We start from the raw sequence: 17,510 nt of genomic DNA, 5'->3' as shown, positions 1-17,510 counted from the left end.
ATTTTGTTTGTTCACACTCACAGATATGTCTCTTGCGGATTCAAATGACCACATCAAATTGGCTACTCCCGAAGCAGCTAGGCAAGAACCTGCTGCACCATTGAGCGTCCTCGATGAAATTTCAACCATAGATGAGGCTGAAGAAGATGCAGAAGCGGAATGGAAGTGGAAGCTTTGCCACCCTCAGTGGATGATAAAATACTTCCGCAACGTGTTTCTGCCGAGACTATAAACTGTGATTCCGACGACGATGTCATGGTGCTGGAAGACACCAGTGTGGATTCGGATGTGGAAGTGTCCCAAATTGTACCAGCAAATGGTAAGCAATAAGCAATTATATTCAACAAATATATTGAACAAATATATTTTAGGACTCTCAAATGAATGATTATGCGCTGGAAATGTTTAAAAACGCTTCTCCGCTAAAGGATTTGCCAAGAGTTCCTTGGGCTCTGGACTAATCGGAGTTATAACTGCCAGCTGTACGTGCATCAATCGTCGCACGAAAGCCATTTCAATGGAAGTGATTTGTAAGAGAAGTTTCGCTCCGTATTTCTGCACAGTTTGAATTGCCAATTTTCTCTATCCTTGCAGCATTTCCGCCACGCATTCGTGGTGTACTGAGTCAGTACAGTTGGGACGAATCAAGCGACGATAAACATTCTTTAATGGTCAATATGTCGGATCTGATTGAAGCAAAGCGCCGTTAATTTAGTTGAAGATTAAATTACATTCTGGTGTTCTATTTTCATAGCATTGTAAATTGTTTATATATTGTTTATATAATTTATATATAATCAAATGTTTATATAATCAAATAACATGAATTTGCCGTGCGAATCTTCACTTGGTGTAGTCCTGTAGTTTCGCCAACAACTCGTCGGCCTCTTCCGCAGTTTTAACGCGCAGCAGAATCGACACAACTTTGGTGTCCTCCGGCATGGGCAGACTCATGATCATTACATTGTTTTTGCCCATGCGTTGGCAGGGCAGGCCATTGCCGACCATCAGATTGATCAGGACCTGACCAATATTGTTGTCGGCACGCACAATCAGCTGCGCCTTCTCCGAATCCTTCACGGGCTTCAAATGCAACATGCCCACTCCTCGATCGGCATAGTCCGCACCCTTCATTACGAACACTTTGCAGCGTTTTGAGTAGACTGCATCCTCTTCGACAACCTGCAAAAGATCAATGTTTTATGGCCAGTTTTATGGGGATTACTGCGCTGTATTTACCTGCTTGAACTCTACTTTCGGTGGCTGGTCCTCTTCATCCTGGTCCTCCGCATTGCCAGCCGACTCTGCAGCTGCAGCTGGCGGCTTTATATTGCCAAAGGAGAACGGTGTGGCTCCAGGGGTAAATGAGAAGCCAGTCGAAGGCTTGGCATCTCCTCCAGCCGCTCCAGCGGAGCTGCCGAATCCCGCAAATAGCGAGGAGCTACCTCCAGGTTTCTCATCGCCGCCACTCTTGAAGCCAAAGCTGAAGCCATTTGTTTTCAGTGGCACGGCGGCCGTTTCTGCCTTGCTGCTGGAATTATCCTTAGCCCCAAGGCTAAAGAAGCCTGGCTTAGAGACATCCTCAGTTTTACTCTCCCCCAAAGGCTTTGGCGAGAACCGCATCATGGCTGGTGTGGAGGGAGGTGTTTTCGTGGACGCTGCTGCTGCATTGGGAGGCCCAGCTGGAGTGCTGCCAAAGGAGAACATCGGTGTGGTTGTAGTGGTCGATGTGCTGCCGATGGTAATTGTACTGGTAGCCGGCTTCTTGGCGAAGAACGGCGACGTTGAGCCAGTGATGGGAGTGGCAGGTTTGCCAAAGGAAAACGTTGCTGTATCAGCGACTGGTGTTGCTGCTGGGGTGCTCGGCATCTTGGGCATAGCTGCAGCTGTAGCTGGAGGCTTCAAAGCCGTGTTTGTCTTAGTTTTGGCACTGTCCTCGTCCTGGAGTTCCTTCAGATGCTCGTCATATTTCTTGAATACTGGGGTCAGTACCCAATAGGCACTCTTGTCCAGGCATTCTGTTAGAAACTTCAGCAGTGCACGGTTCAAGTCGGCCACATTCTCGCTGTACTCAGAGGACTCTGTGCCGGAGGCTGCTGCCTTGCTGGGCGATGGCTTGGCGCTGGCTGGCCCGCTTACCGCGCTGCCATCTTTTTTGGCAGCCAAACTCTTGCCGAATATTGAGCTGCTTGGATTGGTACCGTCAGTGGTACTTGTGCACACCTTTACTGCCGCTTTTCTAGCCCCAAACGAGATCGAGGGTATGTTGACGTCTTTTTTAGCAGGAGACACGTTCCCGAAAATTGAAGTGGAAGCAGGAGTAGTTGCTGCTGGGACTGTCTCTCCAAGGGACGACGAGGGTTTGGCGTTATCTTTTTTAACAGCTGGCGCGTTGCCGAATATAGAAGTGCTTTGTGCAGATGTTGATTGCTTTACAGGCATTGTGGCGCTTCCGAAAGAGAACGAAGGAATGGCGGCGGCATCCTTTTTGCCCGCTTGTACGTTGCCAAAAAATGGCGTAGTAGTACTGCTGGCCGACGAAGGCTTGGCCTCTTTTTTTGCAGAATAAACGTTCCCGAAAATTGAAGTGGATCCCGAACCACCGCTGGTACTTGCCGCTGAGCTGCTACTGCTGCTGGCAAGGGTCTGCAAAGGTGCAGCCGCCGCTTCGCCATCTGGCTTTGTATTGATTTTGCTGGAACTGGACAAAAACGAAAATGTGGCCTTTGGCGCTTCGCCACTTGTAGATGCCGGCGCCGGATTCGATAGGTATGCAAACGGCGAGCCTGCAGCCGATGCGTTAGCCGGCTTGCCAAAACCTGTATTCCCCATTAAATACAACATTATAGTCGATCAATAAATGCTTGTTTGCAGTTGCACTTGCCTGAAAATCCACTGAATATGCTTTTCGAAGTTTCCCCGCCGCCGTCACCATCCGTGGACGCACCGGCAATGGATCGTCGCGCCTTCTTGATAACGCGTGTTTTCAGCTCCTCCTGTGTTGCCGTCTTGAAAATGCCACGGTCCTCAGGCTCCTCCTCCTGGTCCCAGTTATCATGGTTCAGATTTGACGTGGCTTGCCGCTTCCCAGCCATTTTATTGCAAAATAGTTTTGATAATGCTAGAAAAACGCGAGGAAAAAAATTATATAGATTTTAGTTGGGTTTCAGTGCAGTGTGGCCGCGGAGCTATCTTTCAAATATACCACAAGACCATCAAAAATATACCGAAATATATTTTTCACATGTGACAACTATATCGATAGTTGCTGCATATCGGTAGAGTAGTTGCCATCACTTGCGGCTTGCCCCCAAATTTTTAAAAGCTAGTGAAGTCGTGTGAAATTTGTGAGTACGTAGTTTATATCAAATTAAATGACTTGTGTAGAGGTAAAACAACATATCGGTATTTAAAGTAGTATATTTCTGATATATTAGCTCTGACGGTAACACGGTATATTTAATGTATAGACCGACGGTCACACTGATCACTCCATTGAGACGCCAGCAGCACAAAAAATCGCAATAAAACAAAATAATTATTTTATTAAGCGCTCGAAAGCCATTAATTATGTTCCGAGTGCAATTTTGCAAGTGCTAGATCCAAAATGTGGCAAACAGTGAACTGCCGTGAAAATGCAATGCGCATTTCTCTATTCCAACGCTAATTGCGCTGCTGCTGCCCATAGTACCAACAAAAAAATCAAATCGCGGGGAAGAGAGTGCTAGGATGATGAGAAGACCCAGTGCGTAAATATGTTGTGATACGTGTGAGTGTGTGACTAGCAGTGCAAGGCAAGGGAAAGTGTAACTCAAATAATAATACTAGTAATCCAAAGGCTGGGCCAGAGCCCAGACCAGAAAGTGAACAAATATAAATACGAATTCGCTCCTCTCCACGAAAATAGAACACTACGTTCGCGCACCTACACACACACACTCTCAAAAGGAACGCATACTCGCATATCTAACGGCAGTCGTCGCCCATCGAAGAGGCGTTATCCTTATTCTTGTTGCTTGCTGCTGCCTGCCTGCCCCTAGTGCCATTCGTTTTGATCCTTTCTTTGTCGCTTCTCGCCACAAGGCCAGCAGCAGCAGTAGCACGGCAGCTGTGCCTGTGCCGTGTGTTCGCGCCGTGCCGTGCCCCGAAGTTTCTATTCGTTGCTTCCTTCCCTCCCTCCACCGCCGTCGCGCTCGTACTCTCGTACTCGCTCCGTGTGCATGTCCTTGGGCGTAAAGTGCCGTTGTTGTTGTTGTTGTCGTTCGATTCGTGTCCGAGAGTGAGAGCCAGCCGAAGCCGAACAAGATGCCGCCAGCACTGATAGCCATATCCGAGTTCGTGGAGGAGACCCGCTCCGATTACAGTTCTCCCACCACATCAACCTTCGCCTCGCGAATGCCGGACTGCCGCCAGACGATTGGCATTCTGGAAGAGGTAAGCTTAACAATAATGATGACAGCCAATTATTATAAATAAATCGACATATTACCTGGAAAAGTGATAGTGTGGTGGGGTGCAGCGTCCAACGAAAGGGGCGTCGGCGTCTCCAAATAACGATTAGAGCAACAAAAAAGATTTCTATAATTTGGCTCGACGCCAATTTCTCTCTCTCTCTCTCTCTCTCTCTCTCTCTCTCTTGTTCTTTACATCGCGCGCGCGCTCTCTCTCGCTCTGCTGCGGCTGCAAGGTGGTTTTGCTTTAACGTGGAACGCGGCGGGACCCACTAAATGCATTCTTAATTAAAGCAACACAGCTGCTCGGGCCTGGAGTGGGAGTGGGAGCCTCTGCCACACGAGTGTGCTGCAATTTCTATATTTAGTCATCGCAGCTGCTGCTGCTGGTGCTGCTGCTGCCAGTGCGTCCGTCCCCTCCCCATTTCCACCCCATCGATAAACCAAAGTACAACAAATACAAGGCAAAGTGGTGTTTGCGGGGCCGGAAAAGGCGTGTGATAAGAAAACAAAATGACAGAAGCAACCACATTGATTAGTCAAGGCTTAGTACGGGGTAATGGGAATGGCTGGGGGTGTGGAAAAGCGCTCACTTGTCACCACACACCACAGAAAGTGGCCAAGTGGCTGTTGCTCAAGTGGAAAATTCATCCCATTTGTCATTTAAACAGAAGCCCCGCACCAAAGAGTGTGACTGGCTATGAAAATTATGCAATGTCTGGCTGTAAAATGTGCCACAGCCCCTCCTAGGGTCTCCTCATGGGGGATAGTATAGGGGATTTCCAACTCCCGAAACAAATTTAGCACTCGCCCGCTCCACACATTTGATAATTGGAGCCAAGAGAGCTGCTGGTCACGTCACGTCACGCCTTCTTGGGGCCGGACTCCACATCAAACATTAAATATTTAATTTTGCTGATGGATTTTTAGTGTGTCCCAGTCGCAGTGGCAGTGGTGTTCCCCCCAACCCAGTGACCCCCATTCCGCCAGACACAGAGACGGTTGGTCGGGTTGGGTATTGCTTTATTTCCATCTCATTTCATTTTTTCGCTTCAGCTTTTGTCTCTTTTATTGCGTGTTCCGTACCGTTCTCCATTCCTTCGTTCCCCGTTCCCTTTTCCCGTTTTTCGTGTCTGTAAATCTTTCTAAAATTAAATTAAATATCAGTTTTTGAGTAGACTTTTCTCTTATTTACCCCTGCAACTGCAAATTTTGGGCCACTAATGCATTAGCCAAATGTTAGTCATGGCCCGGCAGAGTTAGGACTCTTACTTATTTCATATAAATTTACATATTGCGGTTGCGGTTTACCGGGAATTTGATTCACCCTTTGATTCGGTATAAATTAGCGCCTTTTGTTATCAAAACAGCAAAAAATAAACCGTCCACCCGACCGACCGGCGAGCAGATCGTCAGAGAAACGAGTTCCAACTCGTGAGCTACTTATTGTTATTGTTCTTAGCTTTATTTTCGCGATCAACCACGTGTCCTTGCTTACAACTTCTCAATTGGCTTGGCATATTTACACGACTAGTTTTTTTCTCCACAGAGAGCGAGAGCGAGAGGTGTGGGAAATGCCTTTGCAAATAACAGGCTTATAAATAAAAAAAAAAACAACCATTTAATCTAATCTACGCTGGGAATGGCCGTCAGAATTTATTGGCATTAAATGGTTCTTGGAGTTCATAATTCATAAAAGAGCCAGCAATCAGGGAGGCAGGCATTCCATGTGGATCCCCATATGCAGCGGGGGGCAGCGAGACTCTCTTCAGATATTTAATTGAATTTTCTGAACAAAATGGAATTGAAACCAATTGGGCTAAAGCCAATGGGTCAAGGAGAATGGGAATGCATCAGGAGGAGCGGAGAGAGTTTTCCACAAATCAAATAAGTCCGAGCTATACAGATTTTACCTCACCAAAAATGTGCCCCTTAAATGGAAGTGGAGTGCTGATGATGCTGATGATTTTAATTGATGCATGAGATGGTGGGGGGACTTGCATTTAAACTGGGACTGTGGCTGCGGCTGTGGCTGGGACTGTAACTGGGGGGTGATTATTAATTTTATTAAACGAAATGACCTTGTGGGCACATTTTCCATACAAATAGGAAAGGGAGGGGAGGTGTCGGATGGGGCCTGGCAGTGCATGGAATACGAAATTCTATTATTAAATGCATTTGGGGAACAATTGTCTGCCGTACAGGCACATTTGATTGATTGTCTTCCGTTTTCAGCTGCAATGCTGCTGAGGAGATTGCACTACCCCTACCCCTACCCATGCTTCTGTTCCCCTGCCCTTGCGTTTATCAGAACTGAAACCATCTTTGCTCACTCTTTGCAGCGCCTGGAGTTTGACCGGGAAGGCCTCACAAAGCTGAAGAAGGCGGTCAAGGCCATACACAACTCGGGGAACAGTAAGTACACGATAGGGAGTGCATACTGTACACTCACATCATACTTACTGTCCGCTTGCAGCCCATGTGGACAATGAGATGTTCATGGTACGAGCACTGGAGCGACTCGGCGGCAAGGTGATCGATCAGGATGAGCCCGACATTGGGGCGGCGTTCCTCAAGTTCAGCGTCGTCACCAAGGAGCTGAGTGCACTGATGAAGACTCTGGTACGTAAATCCGAACTGCGCCCCTTATCAGAGTCTTTATCCTCATTCTCCATTCCCTGCCTCATGCCCTTGCAGATGCAGAACATCAACAACATTGTCATGTTTCCGGTGGACTCGATGCTGAAGAGCGAACTGAGGGGCGTCAAGGGTGACATGAAGCGGCCGTTCGACAAGGCGGCCAAGGACTACGAGGCCAAATTCATCAAGATCGAGAAGGAGAAGAAGGCACAGGCCAAGGAGGCGGGCATGGTGCGCACGGAGATCGATGCCGCCGTGGTGTCCGAGGAGATGGAGAAGGAGCGCAGGCTCTATCAGCTGCAGACGTGCGAGTATCTGCTCAAGTACAAGGATATTAAAACCAAAACAGGCATCGAGCTGCTGCAGCACCTAGTCGAGTACTATCACGCCCTGAGCAAGTGAGTGGCACTGTCAGCTGCCCCCAAAAGGCCACTAATCAACTCTCCTTTATGCTTTGCAGCTACTTCAAAGACGGCCTGCAGACGATCGAGCACTTTGGCACGTACATTGGGGATCTGAGCGAGAAGCTGCACGTGATCAAGCAGAAGCAGGACGAGGATCGGCGCAGTCTGCTCGATTTGCGAACGCTGCTGCGCAGCACGCCGGACTTTGAGCGGGTGGACAATGTGCCATCATCGTCTGATAGCCAGATCCGTAGCGGGGGGGCGGGCTACTCCCTGCACCAGCTGCAGGGTGACAAGCATCACGGGGTGACGCGGCAGGGGCATCTGCTGAAGAAGAGCGAGGGCAAGGTGCGCCGCGTGTGGCAGAAGCGACGCTGTCGGGTGACCAGCGATGGTTTCCTCGACATATTCCATGCGGACGAGTCCAAGCCGCCGACCCAAGTCAATCTGCTCACCTGCCAGATCAAACCAGTGCCGGACGATAAGCGTGGCTTCGATTTGATTAGCTGTAAGTGTAAATAGCTTCATGACAGCAGCTGATTATGATTCGTATTCCATTCGTAGACAATCGCCCGTACCACTTTCAGGCCGAGGATGAGGCCGATCAGAAGGCCTGGATGGCTGTGCTGGTCAATTGCAAGGAGAAGGCCCTCACCAAGGCCTTCCAGCACGCCAATCCCCAGATGAGTCCCAGCCTGGTGGAGCTGCAGAAAACTGTGATCCGCTACGTGCAGCTGCTGCCCGGCAACGACCGCTGCTGCGACTGCGGCTCCCGCAACGATGTCACCTGGATCAGCTTGAATTTCGGCATTCTCGTGTGCATCCAGTGCTCGGGAGTGCATCGCGATCTGGGCGTACATCACTCGCGCATCCAAAGCTTAACGCTGGACAATCTGACAACGGCAAATCTATTAATCGCCCGAGCCATGGGCAACAGCACCCTGAACGACATCATGGAGGCAAAGCTGGGCAGGGGGAAGCTGCAGCACGAGAGCAGCATGTAAGTATCACCCCAAACCAGTGAGCCATGCAGCCATTTGTAAGCATCTATCTATTTTCCATGCGCAGGGAGGAGCGCTACGACTTCATTCGGGCCAAGTACGTGGCCAAGCGCTATGTGATGCGCACCTGCTCGGACGACAATGATTTGCGGTGCGATCTGGAGCAGGCCATCGTGAATGCTGACATCAGCCAGCTGCTACAGGTGTGGGCAGAGGGAGCGGATCTAACCTGCTGCCTGCCCAGCTCGGATGCGGGCGAGACGGCTCTGCATTTGGCGGTGCTGCGGGAGATGGGCTCCACGCTGCACATTGTCGACTTTCTCATACAGAACATGCCGCCGAAGGGCCTGAACAAGGCCACCAATCCAGCCGGACTGCTGGACCTGACCGGCAAGAATACGGCGCTGCACCTGTGCGCCCTACACGATCGCAGGGAGTGCATGAAGCTGCTGCTACGCTCGGGGGCAGACTACGAGCTGAAGAACTCGCAGAACAAAACTGCGCTGGATATAGCCAAAGAGATGGGACACAATGGCTGCAGGGAGCTGGTGAGTAGATGCACAAATACTCAATGGAACTCTCATCAGAGATGCTCCTTCTCTCGTTTACTTTTACTCTAGATTGAATGTGCCATAAAGCGGGAGAAGAGCGCCTTTGATCACATAAACACCGACTGGAATCTGCCCAACGAGGATGGCTCCACGGATTTCAGTGACGATGAAACAGTCATCGATGAGCGCGTATGTGTTGCGATTCTTTCGACTCCCGTAGCGTATCCTTCTTATTCCTTTTTTGCTTTACAGAAGTCCCGATCGCGTCCTCCGAGCTTTGCTGGCGGGGATTCGCCTGTGCTGCGCTCACGCTCATCCACCTGCGACTCCATACAGTCCAGTTCTAGTCCAATCGCCAACTGTCCCAGCCGACAGTTTACGCTGCCTTCGGGCCTGCCTAGCTACACGCATTCCGCGGGCACCTCGCCCAAGCAGCACATCAGCGTCGGCCAGTATCTGGGCAGCAGTGCCAGCAATGTGGGCGGAGGCGGTGCTGGCAACGGCGGGGGCGGCGGCTCAAGTCCCAGCTCCGCTTCCAGTCAAAGTGTTCGTGCGGCAAGAAACAGTCTGAATATGCAGCAGACTGAGCTGGGCCATGTGACGGGGGGAGCCCGCAAGTCCACATCCACGGCAAACATGAACTCTCTGAAGAAGCGCACAGCTCCGGCCCCGCCGCCTGGAACTTTGGGCAGTGCCTCCTCCGGCTCCACCTTCTATGGCACACTGCCACATCAGCCGCGACACTCGCAGAACTATGATGCCAATGATATACGCGCCATCAATCATAAGAACCAGTCCCTGGATGTGGCATATGGCACGCTGCCCCATCTGCGCAGCGTGGAGAGCAGTCCCCGCGGTGGCTACGGCGCGATCCCTGGCGGATCGGGTAATGGGAGCAGCAGCAGCAGCCTGATGCCTGCCATGACAACGTTTGGCCACAAGCGATCGCCCAGTGGGGAGTCGCTGAATCGTAATATCCATCTGGCAGGTGCCAAGCTTGTGCTGCCACCCACTGGGGAGCTGCCCACACTCAAGCATGTGGACAAGTCGGCATTAATGCGCCCAAAGATACCGCCACCAGGACCGCCGTCAGGTAAGATTCAGCTAAAATTGGGACTCTTTTGTACAGTGTTTAATCTGCTTTTATTCCACAGAGCGTGAGATTTCCAATGGTCAGTCGAATGAGAGCATCAGTTCCATAGACGAGGGTCCCATAGCGCCGCCACGAAAGGTAGGTGCAACAGGTCGTGGTCCTGCTCTGTTATAATCGAACCTGTAGTAACGTGAACCACTTAATGTATCTCTCAATTCAATCTTATTTGCATTTGGTAAACAATTTTCAGCGCAAGCAACAAACTGTTTTGATTGAGAGATTGAGACTATCACAGTCCAGTGAGGAGACGGTAAATGGCAAACTCTTTTGCTCATTTGCATTTTCATTCAATGACAAGCGACATTTCTGTCTACTTGTATACGAATCGTTCTTTTTGTCGTTGTCGTTGATGTTCGAACCTACTAAAATGTCCAGTTTATTTTTGCATCCTTCGAAGCCCTAACCCTCTGCGCCAAACACAATTTAAATCCGTTTCTCTACTTGTTGCACTAATATTTGGTGGCTGTTTGAAGTTTGCTAATCCTTTCCCTTTATTGTTTGCAGCTGATAAATCAATCGGCCAACTTCACTGACTACGAGTCCTGGCACACGGACATGGACAGCTCTGGCGGTGGCCTGGATCATTCGGCCGATTCGAATGTCTCGTCCAGTGACAACGATCGCCTCAACTCATCGCCCGACAATCCAACCAAAGGCGGTCCAGGAACAGGCCCAAGCGGAAAATTCCACAATGTAAGCACGGGAAGGGGAGCCGTGGTCATGATCCATGGGCTAAACCACTTTTTCACTGATCCACAGAATGGCCAGCGACGGTGCCGAGCGCTTTACGACTGCGTGGCGGACAACGATGATGAGCTGGAGTTCAAGGAGGGAGAGATATTGATTGTGTTGAATGAGCGCACCGACGATGACAACTGGATGGAGGGCATCATCGAGGGACAGCCATCGCGACGCGGCATGTTTCCCGTCAGCTTTGTCCACATGCTGCCCGACTAAAGGGGCAAACGGCATGTGTGTATTATATGTTTCTGTGCGTCTGTCGGCTGTGCGTGACTCTATGTATATATCTCTATGTGTGCGTCCTTTAAAACAAGACAAGATTTTATTTATTACAAACGTTTATGTCACAAATCATGCGACTATTTATTGTAACCGTAGGCACAAGCTATACATATGCATATTACATTCAGATATAAATGTCTAAAGTGAACAATTAAGTCTTGGATATGCTGCCATCTCATGTACATTTCATTTTCAACCAGAAGAAGGTCCTGGAGAAGCCGGAGCCCCTATTAAATGCTTTTGTAACCGAATATGTCCTGCAAACTGCTGTAATTCGTACCATAAATGTATCTACTAACCCTAGCATTACACGCTGTGCGCAAAAGTTACTCGGAATCTATTGATATATACGTTTATGTATGCTTACACTAGATGCTGCCATATACAGATACTAAATTATATCCACAAGAAGAACCGACCTGGTTGGGCTTCTTGGCTTCTTATACGTACGTAAATGCATATGTATTGTATTACTGTTGTTGATGAATTGATGACGAGAAAGTTTATAAAACAACGTTGAAATGAAAGAACATTTACTTAAACTAACCCCCCACAGATATGAGAACAACAAAAGGGGATAAATGCATATAGATACGAGTACCCGTACACCGTATGTACCCCGTTGGTACCTAGAAATTGTTACCAATTAAGTCTATAAATTATCTTAACGTAGTACTACTAACTGTAAATGAATATTACAATTTTAACGCGCTGTCAAAGAACAAAGAACTAAGAATGTTAGACTACTTGACTTGTTGTATTACGCAAAACAAAGGCAAAGCAGCAAGCACAGCACACATGATCAGTTAAAGACCTACCATATGTATACTCTATACTGTACATAATACCCCCCCGTTTTTTTTTAAGACACTCAACACCCCACTCCTTTTTCTTTTATACATTTTGTATACACGTTTCAGTATTTATTTAGCAAAACCTTTCAACATATTTGATATTATATTTAAGTCAAATAAAAGGAAAAACATAACGCTTATTAAATATATACACATATATAAGGTTGTGTTTTTACCAAAAATAATAGAGAATTCTTTTAATGGTTGGGTGAGTATCTGCGAAATACATATTGAAGAGTTCATATTTGTTAAGATTAAAATCGGAGCTCATTTCATTGACATATGAACCACATATGAAAAAGCAAAGATACGACCACATTCAAATAGTTGTATTAAAAATTCAAAAAACCGCGACTGGGTAATGGCACAAGTTAACAATTTGTATACTGCACCTGCGGCTCGAATGTCCACACAATTTATGGGACGCAAAGATAATTGTATGATCTCTTGCATGATTTTGTATTCCATCCGATAAAACGGATATAACTGGGGATATAGACACCCAAACTTGAAGTTGCTTCCACTTTAAAACTAAACGAGAAGGGACGTGTGAGACGCTTCTTACGCGTCACAACTTTTATACCCGGCACTCAGTACTACATCTGTACATTAGCGGTTATTTGTCAAATTTTAAATTTTTTCTTCATCTGTCATCTACATCTACAACACTTCTCACACCAACAAGCTCCTTTAGCTCGCCCCCCTTCCCTACACCAACACACTGCAGACTCACGGCAGAGGCAGAGCCAGCGGCAGACGGCCAGTGTGCGGCCACTGCGCGAAGCAGAGTGTGAATGAGAGAACTTTCAAACGGGGCGGGTTTAGCCACTGAAAATTAATTTCTTCATTGTGGCTATAATAATGATCCAATCGGATCCCAACTTGGTGATCTGATAGATATGGTCATTCCCTACGGAATGGCGTTTTTAGATTTGGGAGGTTTTCGCCCTTTTGCGGGGGCGGGGCTCATTTTTGAAATACACTGGTTTCAGTGTGAGCATACAGCAGCTGGTGTTAAAATTTGGTGGCTCTAGCTCTTATAGTCTCTGAGAACTAGCCGACAAACAAGACGGACAGACGGACGGACGGACAGACGGACAGACAGACATGGCTCAATCGACTCGGCTATTGATGCTGATCAAGAATATATATACTTTATGAGGTCGGAAACGTTTCCTTCTGTGCGTTACATACAACCGTTATCCGCACAAATACAATATACCCTATTTACTCTTCGAGTACCGGGTATAAAAATAATTAATTAATTTTATGGTAAATAAAATTTTTGGATGTTAGTTCTTTACTGGCACGTATTCCGAACTAAATATGTTAATAATCATTCAAATTGTCAAAAGAATTTCATAGATACAAATTATTCTGTTAATCACTCCCATTGTATAAAGAACCAAACAAGTTTTTGACATTTTAAAATTTTACATGTAGCAAAGCAACATTCCATTTGACATAGTATTTTTCCGGTATATTTTATAAATGAGACTGTAGATTTCTGACGGTCAGTCGGTATATTCGATCGATAAATCCGCGGTCACACTGGCTACAAAGCAATATTTTCCGCATGCAACTTATATTGTAACAAAATAATGCATAAAGGCTAATTATTATAACATTACTGATTCGATACGGGTAGCCTTTGACAAATAGCTCTCCATCTGGTACAAGAGTAAACACCCAATTGTGCCACAGCATAGTCTATCGGACCGAGAAGAAAAGCACCTTCCATCGCCTTGAGGTTGCGAGCTGCCAATTTGTTGTCGGCAAAGTGCGAAAGTCGTGGAAAAATATCACTGGAACACGAGTGGCTGCTTGCACAGTCCTTGCAAAGGTAAGAACAGTGTAAATTCGAAGGCCATAGAGTGCACTTTATGATGCATGCAAATATCCGTGCAGGACAATAACAGGGAGACGACGGGACCGGTACGAGGAGGCAGCTGACTGGAACGGCAAGGGTAAGGTAAGGTAAGGGTAAAAGGCACACCGAGTTCACCCCTGCAGTGGGCAGTGGGCGACAGTGCGTCCGAAATATGAGTGCTGCTAAAAAGTACAAGCCTATGGATACCACAGAGCTGCACGAAAACACCGAGAACATTGCTGCTTGCCTAAAAAAAGCTGAGAGTGCCGCCGCCTTGATGATGGGCCGCAGTGCCTTCGCTGCCCAGAACATGAACTCTTCGTCTACAAACGGCGAACGCCTGCCAAATTTCTCCAAGCTTGGTTCGAGCCATGGCGAGATTCGATCGGCATCAACTACCTCAAACTTACTTAATCGCACGGGTGCCATCCACAACAGCAAGCCAGGCGATGTCAAAAAGATAGTGATTAAGAACTTCAAAGGTGAGTGGTGACATTAAGACATTATCCACCTACCATCCATGTCCATCTTGTATCCATTCCATAGATAAACCCACACTGCCCGATAACTATTCCGAGGACACGTATGTGAAGCTCGAGGAGGCCGTTATCGCCATACAACTGTCGAAGCCCATTAAATATTCACTGGAGGAGCTCTACCAGGCCGTTGTGAACATGTGCAGTCATAAAATGGACGCGCAGTTGTATACGAAGCTCAAGGAGCTGACTGAGCAGCATGTGAAGCGGAATATCAAGCTGAAGGAGCTCACTGGGGGCAGCATGGACAAGCTGGTAAGTGGGCTGCAACGTCAAAATAAACATACGTTTAGACATTGGACCAACTTACAGGTGCTCCTGGAGAAAATCAACAACTGGTGGCTCTCGTTCTGCCAGCAGATGATCATGATACGCAGCATATTCCTGTACATGGATCGCACCTATGTTTTGCAAAACTCATTTATCCACTCAATATGGGACATGGGGCTGGACCTCTTTCGCATACACTTTGCTCAGAATAGCGTTGTTCAGAAGCGGACGGTCGATGGTCTCCTAGCGCTCATTGAAAAGGAACGACAGGGCGCGTCTGTGGACCGCGGTCTGCTCAAAAGTTTGGTGCGGATGCTGTGCGATTTGCAGATCTACTCCAGTTCATTCGAGGAGAAGTTCCTCGATGCCACCAATCAACTGTATAAGGCTGAGAGTCAACGTATGATGCAGGACCTGGAGGTGCCCGGTTACCTCCAGCACGTTAGCATGCGTCTGGCCGAGGAGCACGAGCGTTTGCTCCACTATCTGGACTCCAGCACAAAGTATGTAAAAAACCTTTGCTTCATTCAAATTAGGCTTGACTCTCGATTCCCACCCACAGGCATCCGCTTATATATAATGTGGAGAAGGAGTTGCTGGCCGAACACCTGACAGCCATACTGCAGAAGGGTCTGGACTCGTTGCTTGAGGACAACAGATGGGTCGAACTAACAATGCTATACGGCCTGCTTAGCCGTGTCAAAAATGGCACATCAGAGCTGTGCGGCAACTTTAATGGATACATTAAGGTAATCCATCCCCCAAGGCTTCACCTTTTATTAATTTATCTAACGCTTTGTATTTGTTGCAGAAAAAGGGACGCACCATTGTCATTGACCCGGAGAAGGATAAGAGCATGGTGCAGGATCTGCTTGAATTTAAAGATAAAATGGATTACATTGTCCGCAACTGCTTCGCACGTAATGAGAAGTTCACGAACTCGTTGCGCGAGGCATTTGAGTTCTTTATCAATCAGCGAGCCAATAAACCAGCAGAGCTCATTGGTAGGTCGCCATTCAATCAAACTCATTGGTTCATCCTGTAACCTTTCTTTGGTACTCCTTAGCAAAATACGTGGACATGAAGCTGCGGTCTGGCAACAAGGGCACCACCGATGAAGAACTTGAGAAGACATTGGATAAGATCATGGTTCTGTTTCGCTTTATACACGGCAAGGATGTGTTTGAGGCATTTTACAAGAAGGTTATTGCTATACAACATTTGCTATTTTGTGATTTACTTGAGATTTACTTCTTCAGGATCTGGCCAAGCGATTGCTTGTGGGCAAGTCCGCTTCAGTGGACTCGGAAAAGAGCATGCTGTCCAAGCTGAAACAAGAATGTGGCGGAGGCTTCACATCGAAGCTGGAGGGCATGTTCAAGGACATGGAATTGAGCCGCGATATCAATACAGCGTTCCGCGGCCACGCGCTCAGCAACAATCGCGATGTCCATAACCTAGACCTATGCGTCAGTATACTGACAATGGGCTACTGGCCAACATATGCGCCAACAGAGGTGACAATGCCGCCGCAGCTCATCAACCCACAGCAGATATTCAACAAGTTTTATTTGGAAAAGCACAGCGGACGAAAGCTACAATGGCAGCCCACTTTGGGCAACTGCATGCTGCGTGCACAGTTTGAGGGGGTAACTGAAATTCAGAAGCATTCAAATTGTAATCCTCTATTGATCTTAATAATGTCTTACGCAGGGTTCCAAGGAGTTGCTGGTCTCGCTGTTTCAGGCTCTGGTGCTGCTATTGTTTAACGATAAGCCGGTGCTTAACTACGAGGAGATATTGGCCGCCACCATGATCGAGGATGGAGAGTTGCGTCGAACACTTCAGTCGCTGGCCTGTGGGCGCGCCCGCGTCATAACGAAAACACCAAAGGGTCGCGAGATCGAGGATGGTGACCAGTTCGATTTTAATAATGAGTTCACAAACAAATTGTTCCGAATCAAAATCAATCAGATTCAAATGAAAGAGACGGTAGGTTTCGCTCTACAAACTCCAAAAAGCAAACTCCTAAAAATCGCATGTACTTTTTCACTGATTTAGAATGAGGAGCAGAAGGCGACCGAGGAGCGTGTGTTCCAGGATCGTCAATACCAGATCGATGCAGCCATTGTGCGCATTATGAAGATGCGCAAAACGTTAAGCCACAATCTACTCATCACCGAGCTGTTCAATCAGTTAACCTTCCCCGTCAAGGTGAGTCTTTTGACATAATTCGCATGCGAATTCAATGCTTACTTTGCTCCTTTTCTTCGCCAGCCCGCTGACTTAAAGAAACGCATTGAGTCGCTCATCGATCGAGACTACATGGAGCGCGACAAGGATAATCAGAACCAGTATAACTACGTGGCATAAGTTGGCTGGAACACCGAGCTCTGATTTGATTGTAACACCCATCTTTATATTTACCATATGCATACACATACTAAAAGTCCATTGAAGTCCATTTGGTGTGTTTCTTTGCCTGTGTCCGGCGTTGCTTAGAGCGCCAGAGCGAGCCGCCTAACTATTATGTATCATGATATGTAGCCTCTATGTAGGGCCGTTGCTACAGTTTGTTTTTGTAAGTTACCTTTATCCATTCAATAAACTAAGCGTTTTATTTACAAAAATTGGACTCTTGGCAGAGCACGCAGGTGCCACGACCCCCGTCCGACTGTTGAAAATGAAATTCATTTGTTGGACTTGAATGATTGTCTTTTGTTTATAAACTATAATATTTAATGGATTCATTGAAAT

The 17,510-nt window shown here is 47.5% G+C and overlaps 3 protein-coding genes across 5 annotated transcripts; 2 read left to right on the top strand and 1 right to left on the bottom strand.

Moving 5' to 3' along the window:
* Positions 1 to 817: 817 nt before the first annotated feature.
* LOC117892714 (nuclear pore complex protein Nup50) lies at positions 818 to 3,196 on the bottom strand. The gene is made up of 3 exons (XM_034799134.1): positions 2,885 to 3,196; positions 1,240 to 2,819; positions 818 to 1,182 (listed from the first exon to the last, which is right to left on the bottom strand). The coding sequence occupies exons 1-3, from the start codon at positions 3,093 to 3,095 to the stop codon at positions 844 to 846; spliced, it is 2,130 nt and encodes a 709-aa protein (XP_034655025.1). The 5' UTR covers positions 3,096 to 3,196; the 3' UTR covers positions 818 to 843.
* Positions 3,197 to 3,479: 283 nt separating this feature from the next.
* On the top strand, positions 3,480 to 12,222 carry LOC117892236 (arfGAP with SH3 domain, ANK repeat and PH domain-containing protein). 2 transcript variants are annotated; one of them, XM_034798343.1, is made up of 13 exons: positions 3,480 to 4,434; positions 6,794 to 6,866; positions 6,928 to 7,073; positions 7,149 to 7,489; positions 7,552 to 8,003; positions 8,060 to 8,495; positions 8,564 to 9,044; positions 9,117 to 9,236; positions 9,300 to 10,140; positions 10,202 to 10,278; positions 10,391 to 10,450; positions 10,705 to 10,893; positions 10,960 to 12,222. In XM_034798343.1, exons 1-13 carry the CDS (start codon positions 4,306 to 4,308, stop codon positions 11,155 to 11,157), a joined length of 3,543 nt encoding a protein of 1,180 aa, XP_034654234.1. In that variant the 5' UTR covers positions 3,480 to 4,305; the 3' UTR covers positions 11,158 to 12,222. The 2 variants fall into 2 exon arrangements, with proteins under 2 accessions (XP_034654234.1, XP_034654235.1); XM_034798344.1 differs by lacking the exon at positions 10,391 to 10,450 and having other exon boundaries at positions 3,481 to 4,434.
* A 1,386-nt stretch (positions 12,223 to 13,608) lies between these two features.
* Positions 13,609 to 17,461, top strand: LOC117892237 (cullin-4A). Of its 2 annotated transcripts, XM_034798346.1 has the most exons (12): positions 13,610 to 13,920; positions 13,986 to 14,038; positions 14,160 to 14,429; positions 14,494 to 14,738; positions 14,796 to 15,256; positions 15,316 to 15,502; positions 15,565 to 15,757; positions 15,820 to 15,956; positions 16,013 to 16,402; positions 16,467 to 16,745; positions 16,815 to 16,967; positions 17,031 to 17,461. In XM_034798346.1, exons 3-12 carry the CDS (start codon positions 14,225 to 14,227, stop codon positions 17,124 to 17,126), a joined length of 2,346 nt encoding a protein of 781 aa, XP_034654237.1. In that variant the 5' UTR covers positions 13,610 to 13,920; positions 13,986 to 14,038; positions 14,160 to 14,224; the 3' UTR covers positions 17,127 to 17,461. The 2 variants fall into 2 exon arrangements, with proteins under 2 accessions (XP_034654236.1, XP_034654237.1); XM_034798345.1 differs by having other exon boundaries at positions 13,609 to 13,920; positions 13,986 to 14,429.
* Positions 17,462 to 17,510: the final 49 nt, after the last annotated feature.

Source organism: Drosophila subobscura, chromosome E (assembly GCF_008121235.1).
Source record: "Drosophila subobscura isolate 14011-0131.10 chromosome E, UCBerk_Dsub_1.0, whole genome shotgun sequence".
Classification (NCBI taxonomy): Eukaryota; Metazoa; Arthropoda; class Insecta; order Diptera; family Drosophilidae; genus Drosophila; species Drosophila subobscura.
Note: the sequence above shows the minus strand (reverse complement) of the source record. Positions and strands in the feature narration are given on the sequence as shown.